Source organism: Lepidochelys kempii, chromosome 19 (assembly GCF_965140285.1).
Source record: "Lepidochelys kempii isolate rLepKem1 chromosome 19, rLepKem1.hap1, whole genome shotgun sequence".
NCBI lineage: Eukaryota > Metazoa > Chordata > Testudines > Cheloniidae > Lepidochelys > Lepidochelys kempii.
The window spans coordinates 7,208,323-7,222,973 of record NC_136398.1 but is presented as its reverse complement, the minus strand read 5'-3'; the positions used below and the strand labels follow the sequence as shown (position 1 = coordinate 7,222,973).

The following is a 14,651-nucleotide window of genomic DNA, read 5'->3' as shown; positions in this document are numbered from 1 at the left end:
AGTTGAAGCCCAGGCACAGGGAAGCCACACGGCCAAGGGAAGAGGGAATTGGGGAAGGGGGGGGTTGTGTTACCTGCACGATCTCCAGCATCTCCTCCCGGCTGATATAGCCATTACCATCCAGGTCATACATGCTGAAGGCCCACATGAGCTTCTGCTCCAGTTTGCCCCGGGAGGTGACGCTCAGGGCGATGATGAACTCTCGGAAGTCGATCGTGCCATCCCCGTTGGTGTCGAAGGTGCGGAAGACGTGTTCGGCAAACTTGGAGGCGTCGCCGTAGGGGAAGAAGTTGGCATAGATCTTCTTGAACTCCTCCACGTTCAGGATGCCGGTGGGACAGTCCTTGAGGAAGCCCTTGTACCACTCCTGCAGCTCCAGATCCGAGAACTCAGTGTTCTCCCGCAGGTCCTGGAGCATCTCTGGACGCAGTTTGCTATTCTGCTTCCCCATGGTCACTTCACAGCCTTAATCTGGGCCCCAGGAGCCAAAGAGATGAGAGGCAGATCTGGTCAGTCCCTCTCCCAACTACCAGCACCCTTCACGGGTGGGTAGCTCAGCTTCTTCCCCAGCTATGAGCACCCATCGGGGACTCAATACTGGACATACTGGGTGAAATGCTCTGGCCTGTTCTACAGGAGGTCAGTCCAGATGATAGAATGGTCTCTTCTGACCTTAAATGCTACAACTCCCCCATCTAAACCAGCCCCGCAAAGCACTCGGCACTAGCCGTGCCACTCAGATACTGCCCCACCCAGGAGCTGGTTAGCATCCTGCACAGCGTTCTGGTTTTGTACAGCGCCTAGCACAGTGGGGCTCTGCAGTGTTTGGGGCTAGATATAGCAAGTCAGGATTCACTCAAATACGACTGTACCTGAAGGAATATTGCCTGAGTCGGAACCATGCCCCCCAACACAGCCATGGCAGGAAACGACCCCGCTGAGCCCATTTAGACCTCACTGCCCCATGGAGTCAGAAAGCTCCCGTCCCCCTAGGCAGCCCTGGAGACACTGTCCGTCTCCTTCCCAGTCATGAAAGCTGCACCTGCAGTAGCCAGTGCACCGAGCAGTCATCCCACAACGACCCACCACAGGCCCGTGGATGCTGCCAGGTTCCCTCATCGGCTCCACTGCAGAAAAGAGAAAGCGTTTGCTCAGCTCGAGCAGCTGCTGCTGGGGGAGGTTTCTGCACGGAGGTGGGAGGAGCATGAATCATCCTTGACTTATTACTAGGCCCCGGGCTGAGGCGCTTTAGGAAGAAGGTGAGGCGTCTATGTGGCCGCCTTTCACACCAGGCGTTCCCGGGGCTGGGCAGAGAGAATGGGGCAGCGGGACGGCAACTCTAATTATAAGCAACTCTCAAAGTTGCAAGTAGCTAAGGCAGAGATTTTGCTGGGCTGGTCTAAACACCAGGAGGGCAGGGGGAAGATTGGAGAAGCGCTGATGCACAGGGGAGGGGGAAATGATCCTTTCCATACCTCTCAGCCCAGACCACCGAGGGCATCTCCTGCCTTTCACCCAAAGGGCTGGCCCCATTGGAGGCAGAGCCGGCCCATGGCACCTCACCTAAAGGCGGCCAGAAGAGTGAGATTCTGTCTCTTCAGTGCAGCCCTCACCAACGGTCCCCCCACGCTCTCTAGACCGCCCTCCAGATGCCTGCCCCCAAAGCTCACCCCGAAGTTGGAGCTGGTGCACGATGCAGCTGCCAAGAGAGCAGCTGTCAATGCCCAGTGGCGAAGCGCCAATCGCTGTCCTGGCTGCTGGGACCAGTTAGGAGGGGGATAGCATTTAGCGCTCTGAATAACCTAGTGGGGACAGTGCTTCCTCCTAAACCGCACATCAGGGGGGCCCTGGCTTTAGGACTCTCAGGTCCTGTCTACACTAAGGAAGAGACCATGCAAACATTAGCCACTGGGACTGCAGCGGAGGGACACAGCTCAGCCCCATCGCCACGAGCAAACCAATACAGCCCTCAGCGCTGGTTCGTCCTAGTCTGGCTCCATCACACCCTTTCGCTCCATCACACCACTCGGCCCAGCTCAGGAGACAGAGGCTGCACCGCACGGCACAGGGCTACTAACTGGAGTTTGTAGCCTGTAGCTGGGGCCCCCCACTGCACCACTCATCGAAGCCACACTCAAGCTTCGCCCCACCCCCTGATGGGCCGGCTGGCTTGAGCTTAAAGCACCACTTAATTGGAGCTAGAGATTTCTGGGGGGGAATGGGGGGGGTGAAGTTTGGGGCAACACGCGAGCTAACCCTGCCATGGAGACAAGCCCTTAGCCATCATGCCTAAGACAAGACAGCCCCTGCAGTGGCTTTAGCCCCTCGCTTGCTCCATGGTCCCCATCCTGGGAATTCACTCCCCTGAGCAATTCCAAGTCAGCCTCACAAGCATCCTTGTAGCCGCTCCGGCTCCAGGCACTACATGGCAATACAAATAAGGCCAGTTCTGTGGGCGCCAGGAGGAGAGGAGCGCTGGGTAAGGACAGTCATTAGAGGCCAAGCACAGGCGTAACATAGCTCCAGAGCAAACTGGCAGCAGCAACCCCATGATCATTCCACCCCCTCGTCTGAATATTAATTGGCAGCCTATTAACAATCAAATCTGCACAGCCAAGCCCAAGAAGCAGGGTTCTGCGGGCACCAGGGAGTCAAAGAGACACGAGATCACAGGGCAGAAGGCCATTGAATTAATTCCATTTCCCCTCCCCATTAACCACTTGCCTTTAGGCCTGCGTCTGGTGAGCCAGCAGGGATGCTCATGTGCCATTTGCCATCCCCCTGCCCGCTGTGCAAGAGGGACCAGCGAGGGGCTGGGCAGCGCAGGGATTTCCAAGTAATTAATCATGGCCACTGTCACTCTCCAAAGCCCTGTAAACAGATCAACCCTGCTTAGGAGGTACAAGCTCTGCTCGGAGAAGGCTGCCAATCCCAGAGAGGGGGAGTCCAGACCCCAACCGCTGAGCGCACCTGGAGAGCAAGGGCCTGTGGAGTAAGGGAAAATTCCCACAAAGAAAAAGACTCAAGACCCTGATCTCTGCTAGGGACCCACGCGCTCCCACCTCCTTGGTAGTCAGCCTACATGTCACAAGGGATAAGGATGAAAACAGCCTGGAGCCACCCAAAATGATTCCCTCACCCACGCCCTGGTCATTTGGTTATGCTAGCCCTCTTCGGCTCCTTGAATTCTAGCCCCATTAGCCAGCCCCTCAATCCTTTTTGTTGCTCTTCTCCAAATCCCCATTACTCCCCCTCCCCCCAACCCCACCTTCCAGCTTGACTAGGAGCTTCTAAGAACAGAGCGCAACATCCCGAGACTGTGCAGAGAACAGACCAACGCTTCTGGGGAGCAGAGATTAAAACTAGCGCAGAGCTGGAATAAGGAAGCTGAGACGTTAACACTGCACCAAGGTTCAAAGGAAGCAAGTGCCATTTGCTGTGTAGTGAGCGATTCCTTGGTTAGTGCGACAGAAACACTTGGATTCGTTACCTCCCACTGGACCTTTTCTGTCCATTCTCTGCAGCCAGAGCCTTTTATTCTCCTCACTGGAAACTTAAGCAGCCTCTTGTAATTACCCTTAAATTTAGCCTTTTTCCCTCCCAGTGCCAGGGTGCAATCAACCATTCCGAGCCCCTGACATGTGGGCACAAGCAGCAGGACCAGTCACAGCACTCAGGTAGCTCTGGGGATACAGAGTCTTTTCAACGCGAGCGATGGGGTGGGCACATGGCTGACGCTCACGGATGCTGGGTTCTCTTCTCAGGTCTGCAGCCAATTTACGGTAAGTGGTTGGGCAAGTCATTTATTCAAAGCTTCTGCAAAATGAGGGTGAAACTGACTGATCTGGGAGGCTCCCCTCGGCTGTGCAGTGTGTTGAGATTGCCCCATGAAAGGCGCTGGGGAAACACAGAGTGTTGGCATTTATAACCCAGACTGGACGTGAAAGGGGAGATCAGGTCGGTGCATTTCCCTCTGGCTGCACATCTCCGCCTCCTCACAGAGGATCTCCACTCAGTTGGGCTCTTTAGGGAATTCCTGACAAGCCACACCTAAGTCAGGTGTTACGGAACCAATCCAAGGAAACAGAGTGCCCCCCCCGGCCCATTTCCCAGCAAGGAATTTCAGTTCTACCAGCAAGGTAGGCAGATGAAGAGGAACCAAAGAGCAGAGAGCATCCTCTGGAGAGGAGACGACCATGCGTCCTTTCCACGGGGGAGTCTTGAAGGAAGCAACGAGCCAACAGAGTACGTATTATAGTCTGATGACAGTGAGCCATGGCGGCTGTTAGACACAGAACCATAGGCTAAGTGCTACTCGCTGTCAAGACAGCATTGTTTTGGCCATAAAAGACACCCTGGCATGTCTTATTAAAATCAGACTCTCCAGAGGAGAGCCAGGCAGGGAGCAGACAGATTTCTAAGCAAAGCTAATTGGGTGTAAGGTTAGATTGGAGGAAAACAGGACCAGAGTTTTAAACGCAACAAAACCATTAACCTTGAAGGGAAGCAAATGCATGAGTCAGTGTTTTGATTTGCCTAGTAGCAATGTCAACTGGCGCCATTCAAGGACCAGGGGTTGGAAAGCTGAACCCAAAGTTGTTAAAAGGAGGATGTTGGTCCCATTTATCACCTCTCCATTCTGCGACTGACAGATGCCAGGGAGGCAGCCCTAAGTGAAAGAAGCCTATCACCAGAAGCCTGAGTCTTAATTTCTTGGGTGTTCATGACTCCCAGGGGGTCCAGGTGGGCAAGGCACGTGAGATCAGACTCACTTTGAGCCAAAGATGTCCCACTCTGTGGGTGAGCCCACTTCTGGGTCTCAGCTGTTTGGAAGAACAGGCTCTTGCAGATGTCACCAAGGGGAATGTGGTGACTATCAAATCCATCACAGCATGACTCCTCATGGGCCACCTCCTTCCTCACAAAGAGTCACTCTCTGGGGGAAGGTGAGCAGAGGTTTTTTTAAAATGCCAAATCAGCGACTTAGTTAAAAGTCTTTAATATTAGCCCAACGTGGATGAGCTTTTTCGTCCCGGTTTCAGCTTATTGCAACTGCTCAGTTAAATATTGATGTTTACAGTCACATTTTGCCAGTTTGTTTACATTGGTCTGTCCCGCACAAGAGCACGAGCGGAATACAATCGGAGCCAGCAGCAGCTCTGTGCGAGAGGTTGCCAGTGTTCTCCAGGTGGCCTAGCAGATAAGGTGCTGGTGTGGCAGCTAGGAGACCTCAGTTCTGTTCCTGGCTCTGCTGCATGACCTTGGTTAATCACTGCGCTTGTTTCCCAGCCTCCCCTTGTCTAGTTACACTGTAACTAGTACCGTGTAAGGGACTGTCTCACTAGGTGTTTGTACAGCACCTAGCACTTTAGGGCCCTAATCTCAGTCTGGGTTTCCAGGCGTTACTGTCATATTAATACTGAGGGGGGTGTCAGTCTGACAAATTCTACCTGAAAAGAGCATAGAATACATGTGCAGTGTTCCTCCCACCCCAGTTGGATTCAAGGATTTAAAACTAGAATCTGTCAGAGGAAAAAAAAAAACCCAGTCCTTTCCTTTGGGGGGGGGGAGACAGGGAGAAAAGGCTTTTCTGAGCATATTCATTTCCCCTCTCCGCCTATTTCTAGCAGCGATGGCTGCACAATGTGCCATTCAAGCACAGCTGCACAAGGAAAATGATATCAAGGATGCAGTTAGACTGGCTCTGTCCTGCAGACCTCAACTGTGTATGGTTGGGCGGCTTTCCCGCAATACGGGGTTCGCCCAGCGCAGTGCAGAGGGGGTTTGAACATGCTTTTTACATTTTGCAATCACTAAAAGGGTTTGTCTTTAAAAACTAAAAAAATAAAAGCAGCCCCAGGAGAGATAAAGCATCACTTGGGCGGGGATCTGCGGGGCTATGCTGTATACATGGGTTGCAAAGGAAGCAATCGCTGGGCTGAGCTGAATTCTGCAGCCACTTCAAGCAGGTGGGTAGCTTTATTCACACACATAGTCCCACTGAACGTCAGGACTACTCCTGTGAGTGCCACAGCGCTGAGAACAATGGGAGTTGAGCGCTGGAAAAATCTGGCCAGAAGTGTTTGCAGGATCAGGGTCCAAGGGCATGAGGAGAATCATATAAGGAGCTCCACGCAGGCAGTCCTCTGCCTCCCCACAGAAGCCCCAGTGACTCCATGGTGGATGAGAGAGGGGGTGGGGAGATTGGGGCCTATTAATTGGTTAGAGAAAAGAGTTATTTTTCCTAGTTAGTTTTCTGTACATTTAATTTAACATGAATCTTTGGGGCAGCGCGTCTAGGTGTGTGATCTGAACAGTCGCCAGCATGGGAGCCAGTGGGCCAGCCAGCCACGTCAGCTCCTGCCTGCTTGGCTTCTCTAACCTTGCTCCCTCCACTCAGAGTGCCCACGTCGTCTCTCCAAGGCGCCACGAATGTCCAGCTCAATGAGCCACTTGTTCAATTAGGAAGTAATGAAGGAGGATGCCGGAGCTGTTTGCCAGAGACACAGAGCAAGCAGGAGACACGAAGCTCCATGCACTCAGCAGACTGGAAAGCTCAGAAAGTCATCGCCCAGATGACTGAGCTGGATGCAGTGATAGAGGAGAGGCCCGTACACCTGTACATAAGGTGGTGGAAACAAGCCCAGGCAGACCTACGGGGACAGGGAAGGAAGAAAGACCATGTCCTGCAGAGCAGGGGCTTGGATGGTCTCTCTCATTGTTTGCCCCTTAGTTTAAGAGGAACATGAATTCAGGCCAGGAGCATGGGTGCATCTCATTCAGAATCCATGCAGGGACCTCTTACCACAGGAATTTCCTCCATTCAGAATCTGGTACCACAGATCTCCTTTTCCCACTTCATTATCACAAATTAGAGATGATTTCAGCACCACCAGAGCCAGCCCCTCACAATTTCCCCCCTTCCCTCCTTGCACCCCCTCCCATGCATCAGGGTGGGACACACTTTGGGTTTCTGCAAGCCAACCCAGGGCAGGGATCTCCATCACGTGATCCAGAGAGATGCAGTTTAGGGGCATGGGGTGCGGGGCAGTCCTCACATTGCAGGAGGACCAGGGTTGCGATGCCCTTTGCTGAATTTGAGAGGAATGCTCACAACTCACTGAATATTTGGTAGCTCTTCAGCCAAGAGCATACAGGGAGAAAGGGAATTTAAAGAGTTTCAGGCACACCCGTCACTGGTTCAGTGTCATCATGAAGTGACATGGGCTGGGGTCTCAACGGGAGCTTGCCATTTGACTCAAACTTCAGCTTGGATCACCCACCAGAAATAAACCAGCCAGCGCTGGAAGAGGCAATCCAGTCCTTCCTCTCTGCATTGAGGCAGGACTAACAATACCTAGGAAATGCAGCTGCCAGGGGAATAAGTTGGGGGAGGGGGAGGAATTCAGAGAACTGCCAAGTTGTTAAGAGATGAAGTCTTATTTCTTTCTAAATTCACAACAACCTTCCAATTCTCCGCTTCCCCATTCATTTCAACAGGGAGATAAGATTTATGCCTTGACCCACATTGACTGTCCAGATGGCAGCTTCCCAACAGTTAAAGCCATGTTTACTATCATTATGACGCTTTCAGTTCATTTATTTTTAAGCAGCTCTCGACAGTGCAGTTTCCCGTATAGTGCAGCACTAGCCAGGTGTCACTCCTGGCTAAAGCGGGATCAGTAATCCAGCTGGGGAAGAACAGGAGCCTGACCTAAGCTTGAAGATCTCAAGGCCCCTTGGGTGGGGTGACTGAACCGAGGGACTACTGCAGGACAAGGACAGAGACCCCCAGCCCCTGAGCCGTCCTCAGTTCGGAACAAAGAACTCCAACTCTGCGTGCAGAAGGGAACCACTCCAGTAGGAGGTTCCATCATTCCAGTTCCTGAAGGACAAGTGAGAACTAGCTCTTGCCTTCCTTGTACCGGCCCGGGTGCGTGACACCACAATCGCCATCCACTACTTGTTACACTTGCTTGTGCATGCATCTCCTCTCCAGAGTGCGTCACAGAGTCAGCTCGCTAGCCCTCAGGCATCCTTGTGAGGCAGGGACAGATGGGAAACTGACGCACCAAGGGGTTAAGGAACTTCCCCAAGGTTGCAAAACAAATTGGTGGCACAGCTAGAAACAGAACCAAGCCTCCACTTCCCAGTCCAGCCCCTTGGCAACAGGATCATCTCCTTTGCCAGAGGCTTACTCCAGCATTCAAAGCCTGTTCCATATTGGCCGAAAGCTACAAAGGGAATCAATATCAGAGGCAGGAAAAACTCCTGGTTCCTGGTTCTGTGCTCAGGCCTCTCTCCGTTGATACTCTCCCCCACCGGAGGAGCTGCCCTTTGATCTCTTTCTGAATATTTCTGAACCAAAGGCCCATCATTCAGATTCCAGTGCTGGAGGCATGTGGTTAACTGATGGCCCTGCTGTTCATAACCAGATGTCAGTTAGGGGTTGGATTGTGCCAAGAAGCATGAGGATTTATGGCCCATTTAAAGTAACTGATTTGCTCATTATCCCATGTTCTTTTCGATCCTATTCCTTATACAGCTGACCATTGTTTGCCTTTTTCACCGGCACTACACAACAGAGAGCGGAGGTTCTCATTACACCATGCACAGAGATGTGCAGGGTCTGTGTCGGTTAATTTAGAAGACAGCACGACGTACATCCATACTATTCTTTCCAGCACGCGTGGTTGCGTTTGCCAACAGTGAATTTCATTTTCCATGGGGTGGTCCATGCCCCTCGCTTGGTTAGGTCCCTCTGGAGTTTTCTTGAGGATCATCTTCTCTAGGTTCCGAAATAACGGTCATCTGCACACATGTCTGACGTTTTGCCACACCTTGCTGCGTTTCCTCTCCACCCTCCACTATTAATGAGGCGATTTGCCCATCAACTGCAGAGCATGGCATACTGGGGCCTTTTTGTTTCCTTTTTTATAGGATCAGATGAACAGTTCTCTTTAAAGTTCACTCAGCTTTTACGTCTTACGGATGTTGCAGGCATCTGGCTTTTTCGCCGAACACAAAACACGCTCCCACCAGAACCTACCCAATGGAAATCCCATGCTTTGGAGATTAGAATGACCACGTGGAAAATCCCAGCAATTTTAGGAACACTGATGCCATTGGTCCATTCACACTGCTGCAGTCCTCACCAGCACTGCTGGAGAATGCTCCCAAAGCTGGAGCCTCAACCTACAAGGCTTGGGAACCACTGGGTGAAAACTCATTAGGCCACAGTTAGAACAGGCGCTAAATACCCCATTGGCCTGGGGAGACCTGGCCCGCGTGGACAGAGCTCTGCTTGGGATGGGAGTTCTCCTGTCTGAAGCTTTAACAGAACTGGGTCAGCTCCCTTTCGAGAGAAGGTTTATTTTCAGCTCTGCGCACTGACAAAGTGAAGGACGGAAACGCAGAGCTTGGCAGAGATGCAGGAAGAGCGGCTTTGCCTGCCTTCTTATCAATATTTAAACGATGCTTTACAGCCTCCGCCTGGCGCTGGAGTCCCAGGAATCTAACCCCACAGATTGAGGCAGGCAGGCGTTAATCAGGGGAAGGGGATTGCTGCGGCTTCAGGTTCTGCAGACTGGGTCAGCCACCTTTCCCCATCCACCCAAGGGAGGTCAGGCCGGAAGATGCCAACGAGCTGCCCTGAGGATTCAGAGGGGAGGTGGGAGGACCGAAGACAGGTTCCCGTTTGTGGAGGGGAAACACAAGCAGTGGCTGTGCTGTAGGGGTAGGAAGGGGAATAGCGAGATAACAGACGTCAAGCGCTTCACTAGCCATGGAGGGCAAAGGGGAACCAGTTCCAAGGCAGGCTGGTTTGTATCCCAGCAAAGCCAGCTCCTGTTTGCCTGCAGATCCTGCTCTGCCATCCCGTAGGCTCTTCCAACATCAGTTTTATGCTCCACACTCTCCTCCGGCCCCACCTCAACCCCCACTGCCATGTCCCGCAACCTCATTGCCTCTCATGGTAGTGCCCATTCCCAGAGCAGGGGCAGACACCAGGCACACACAGAGAGACGGGTCTCAGCGAGCAAAACGCATGTGTGGGTCTCTGCTAACAGCTCCTGAGAGGGGGCCGATAAGGACGCACATCCGTCCGAGATGTCAGCCTCAGCCCCCTCCTAGGAGATGAGGCAGTGTTACCACCCCTGTTTTATAGAGGAGGGAAGAGACACACACAGAGGACGGCTGGCTTGGCTGAACAGCAGAGCTGGGACTAGAACCCAGTTCTCGGCACAAGAGCACCTAGCCTCCCAGTGCTCTGGGAGGAGCAGGAATCCCAGCGGGTTCTCAGCACACGACTCCCCTCTCCCTGCCCTGTGCGAAGCAAACACTAAAGAGCAGCTTTAACTGACTGCACAGACACCAAAATGTCAGGATTTTCCATCAGCTCTGCAACCCTCCCACAGCTGCAGTGGGCTGAGCAAAGCGAGAACCCAGAAGGTTCAAATGCTCAGCAGGCTCCAGCCCAGACCAGAGGCTCAGCCTGCCCATGCGGCTGCCCTGTTCCCAGCTTCTGTTTGGAGGGAGAGCGAAGAGACGAGTCTGGCAGATTTCCACAGAACCTTTTCCGGTTCTGGTGCTTTGCTTGGGACTTCAGCACCTTTCCTGGACTCCTCCCTGCCTGCACCTGCGAGCTTTCTGCGCCTAACCCCAGTGCGGCTCAACAGAACAACCTACTGGGCAGACAACAGAGCCCGCTCCAGCTGGAATTTTTCAAGGCACCTAGGAATCAGACTTCCACCGAACTGCAAAGGCATCTGGGTGCCTAATTCCCTGAGACACCCTGCCAAACCCTAGCCCATTTATACTCCGGCCAACCACCGGATCCTCCCCATGGCTGTTTTGTGCTCCCACTTCTCTGCTAGAGTCCCTCCTGTCCAGTCCCCCAGCCCGTCTGCTCCGAGCAGGGATCAGCTCATGCTCTTTACATTAGATGGCCCTGCCGCTGCTCAGCACATGTACGCCCAGCCCCATCACCTCCAGCCGAGAACAAACTGCCATTCAGAACACACCCCTGAATTGTGCTGCCCGGCCACGTCTCCTGAGCACCGGCCCAGGGAACAGCCTACCCGCGAACGAGGCCTTCAATGCAGTCAGTGAATAAGCACCTCCGGGGGTTAGGTATACAAGAAGCCTGCTCACTGCACGAGCAGTGGGACGCAGTGATCTAGCACTGGAATGTGCAGCACCCTGGGAGATGCCCAGGACTTGCAGAAATCAGCCCTGGGAGGATGATTTAGGCTCTGCTAGAAGCAGTTTTCTTGCAAAAACCCCCTTCCTCACTTAAACATCTTTAATGCATACATACACCCTCACGCGCACACACCTACCTCCTCACACCCCCTCCATGAGCTACCCATCCCCACCACAGACAAGACACAAAATGCTCGGAGTCAATCCTCGACTCACCCACCGAAGAGCAGAGATGGGACAGGAGATCCAGGCGCTGGAAATAAGAATTTAAAGGGACGGTCAGTAATCCATTGGCCACACAGACACCAGATTCCTGAATCCAAGTTAGCCAGTCCCATGGCAGCCTGGGTGTAATGGACTTGGGCCCCAGAGTTACATAGACAGCATGCTCAGAGCTGGCTTAAGAAATTGCTTAGGGCCCGGAGCAGCTCAAGGAGGCCCCCGATTCACTTTTTATACTAAGAACTTGCCTGTTTTAGAATCGGGGAGGCAAAAATATTCCTGCTTAGGGCACCCCCATGGGTTAGCACCGGCTCAGAGCATGCTTTACTCCCAGCCCATCAGGCAAAATGCTCTGTTGAGCAGCTGGGCTTTGGGTTGGTGTGACACAGCCAGCCGCCAACAGGGTGTCCGATTCTAGAGGAGCCTTCACTGAGAGCTCCCTGCCCCAAACTCACAAGCCCGGGGACTGTGATTAGAGTACAGCTCCACCATGGCATTAGCACACAGGAAAAAGGGGCCCATTCTCCAAGCCGTCCCAGGCCTTACAGACAGATCGCAGCACCTCGCCTGGCAAAGCAGGAAGATTGTGCAGTCAGCCACCCCAGCGTGACAAACTGCCCATGGCCAGCACCCTCGGCCAGGTGTGCCATGGCATTCCACCCCCAGTGGTCTTCGACGGCAGCCCCGCGTTACAATAACTCAACCTACACGTCGATCAGGTCTCAGCATGAGACTGCGTCTGCATCCCATGGAAGGGGAGCATGAAGTGAGGGTTAATCCCTGAAAAGCCCACCCCCGAGTTAGTCCCGTTTCTGAGCAGAGGAGACTGTTTCACTCAGTATCACTCATCCAGGGAGCAGATCCCTCTGAGTTCCCGAGGGAGGGTCTCCATCCACAGAGCCCTTTGACGGGCCATTATTTAGGCTTCAGGCCCTTCCCCTACCCTGCTGGTTCTGCAGTAGCTGGGCCTCCAGATCCTCAGGGGCAGGGGCACCAACCCCTCTTCTCCTACACGGGAGACTCATCTGCCGAGAGCTCCTTGACCTGCCTCCGCCAGTTGCCCTACACGAGCCTGGCAGAGCCCAGTGTGACACGGGGCACCTGGGCTCTCCAGCTGGCTGCTCCTGAGCACGGCGCTCGCGTACACGCACTTCGAGGCGGCAGGCGAAGCAGAAGCGGTGCCGAGGCTTGGACCAGGGGCTACCCAGAGATTGAATCGCCTCAGTTATTCTCTTTAACGAAGGGGGGGGGAGGGAGCAGGCCAGATGGATGCCGGCACCCAGGAAGCCCTGCTGCAGAGGAGGGCTGGGCTGCTCTCCAAGGTATTTTATCCAACGCCCCCCCTCTCCCAGACGCTCTGCTTCATGCTCCTCTCAAACCGGATTGGCACCGGCTGGCGATTTGCTCCCTCATTAAGCAATGAAGCCTTGGTTCAAACGACACAGGGAACAGTGGTGGTCTGGAGCAAGGGGCGCACAGCCCCGCTGCCCTGCCGGCTTCCAGGAACCTGGCCCAGCATGGGCTGAACTGGCCCAGCGGGGAAGGGCATGGCACAGGGGCGGGGCAGGAAGGGTGCACTGCCCTGCCCAGCATGGTACCCTGCCCCCACAGAAAGGGGGCTGGGGGTCCGAGCAGCCAGGGAACCGGGGCACTCCCCCAGCATTCAAGGACGGCAGGGCAGGAGAGACCCAGCTCCAGCCAGCACAGCCAAGCCTGGCCGCCCCAGCAGGATCCCCCTAGCTCAGAGCAGCCCCCTGGGCTAGGGCAGAGCGCTCAGCTCCTGCTGCCCGGGGAGCCTCCGACTCCCCCACCCCGGGCCTGGAGCGCCGGCTTCCCCGCGGCTCCCGGGAGCAGGACACACAGCCGCCAGGGGAGGCGGGCCTGAGCTCGGCGAGCCCCCGGAGGAGACACGGGGAACCCCGCCGCCAGCATGCGGGCAAGAGGCGCTTCAGCGCCGGAGATCCTGCCCCGGGCATCGCGGCAGCCCGGAGCTGCGGGGGGGGGGGTCAGTGGCGATCTGCCGGGGAGGGGCACAGGAGCCGTCCGAGGAGGGCGGGGGCTTCGCCCCTAGGAACAGCCGAGTCCCGCTGCAGCAATGCAGGCGGCTCGCCCCCGGCCCTGAGCCCCCCCTCCGCCCCCCATCGCACGCACTTCCAGCGGGACCGCTGGCTCCGGGCCCGGGAGAGGACAGGCAGGAGAGGTCTCGAAGCCGGGGGTCAGAGAGGTGGGCGGGGGGAATCCACCCCCTGCGCCATGGGGGTGGGGGGACCCCGCTCTGCAGAGCCACTGGCCGCTGCAGCTACGGCGAAAGCGTTTGATTTCTTTTAAAGGGACCCGGGGGCCCCGCCTGTCCTGTCTCCAGACCCCCAGCACGGCAGGAGCTGGCGACCCCCTCGGGGAAAGGGGGCAAGACCAACCACCAGGACACCTCCCCCTCCCCATATCCTCCCCCAGCCCGGCTCCCTGCCTCTGCATCCCCCCCCACATCCTCCCCCAGCCCGGCTCCCTGCCTCTGCATCCCCCCCCACATCCTCCCCCAGCCCGGCTCCCTGCCTCTGCATCCCCCCCCCCACATCCTCCCCCAGCCCGGCTCCCTGCCTCTGCATCCCCCCCCCACACATCCTCCCCCAGCCCGGCTCCCTGCCTCTGCATCCCCCCCCCCACATCCTCCCCCAGCCCGGCTCCCTGCCTCTGCATCCCCCCCCCCACATCCTCCCCCAGCCCGGCTCCCTGCCTCTGCATCCCCCCCCCCATCCTCCCCCAGCCCGGCTCCCTGCCTCTGCACACACCCCCCACATCCTCCCCCAGCCCGGCTCCCTGCACCCCCCCCCCGCCCCCCCGGCTGCAACAACTTTTCCCCTGCAACGATCAAAATGGCAAAGCCGAGCGCGGGCTGCTTCCTACCTGCCCAGCGAGAAGGAGAAGCGGCGGCCGCTGCTTTCCCCCCCTTGCGCTCCAGCCTAGTGCCCGCCCGAGCGCTGCATCCCAGCTGATGCGACCGCCGCTCCATGCAGGGCTACAATGCACGAGCTTAGCAACTTCAGGGCGGGGGCTGGGGGGGGGGCTGGGCGGCTTGTGGGGGGTGGGGGGGGACGGACTCCTGCAAACCTGGGGGAGATGCAGCGGGAGGGTGGGGGTGGAATGTCCCACCTGGAACAAATCCCGGGGGGCAGCTGCCCTGACTCCGGAGCAGAGGGGCTCTGCCTTGTGCCCTGCCCAGCGCCTGG

General features: G+C 55.9%; 1 protein-coding gene across 7 annotated transcripts in view; it reads right to left on the bottom strand.

Moving 5' to 3' along the window:
* HPCA (hippocalcin) overlaps positions 1 to 14,651 on the bottom strand; it is a 20,683-nt gene extending 6,032 nt beyond the window's left edge. The window contains exons 1-3 of one of the 7 annotated variants that reach the window (XM_078849450.1): positions 14,575 to 14,651; positions 11,423 to 11,455; positions 74 to 471 (exon numbers count right to left, since the gene is read on the bottom strand). In XM_078849450.1, the coding sequence (XP_078705576.1) occupies positions 74 to 451 (378 nt within the window). In that variant the 5' untranslated portion in view covers positions 452 to 471; positions 11,423 to 11,455; positions 14,575 to 14,651. The other 6 variants (XM_073318000.2, XM_073318002.2, XM_073318004.2 and 3 more) reach the window with 6 other exon arrangements.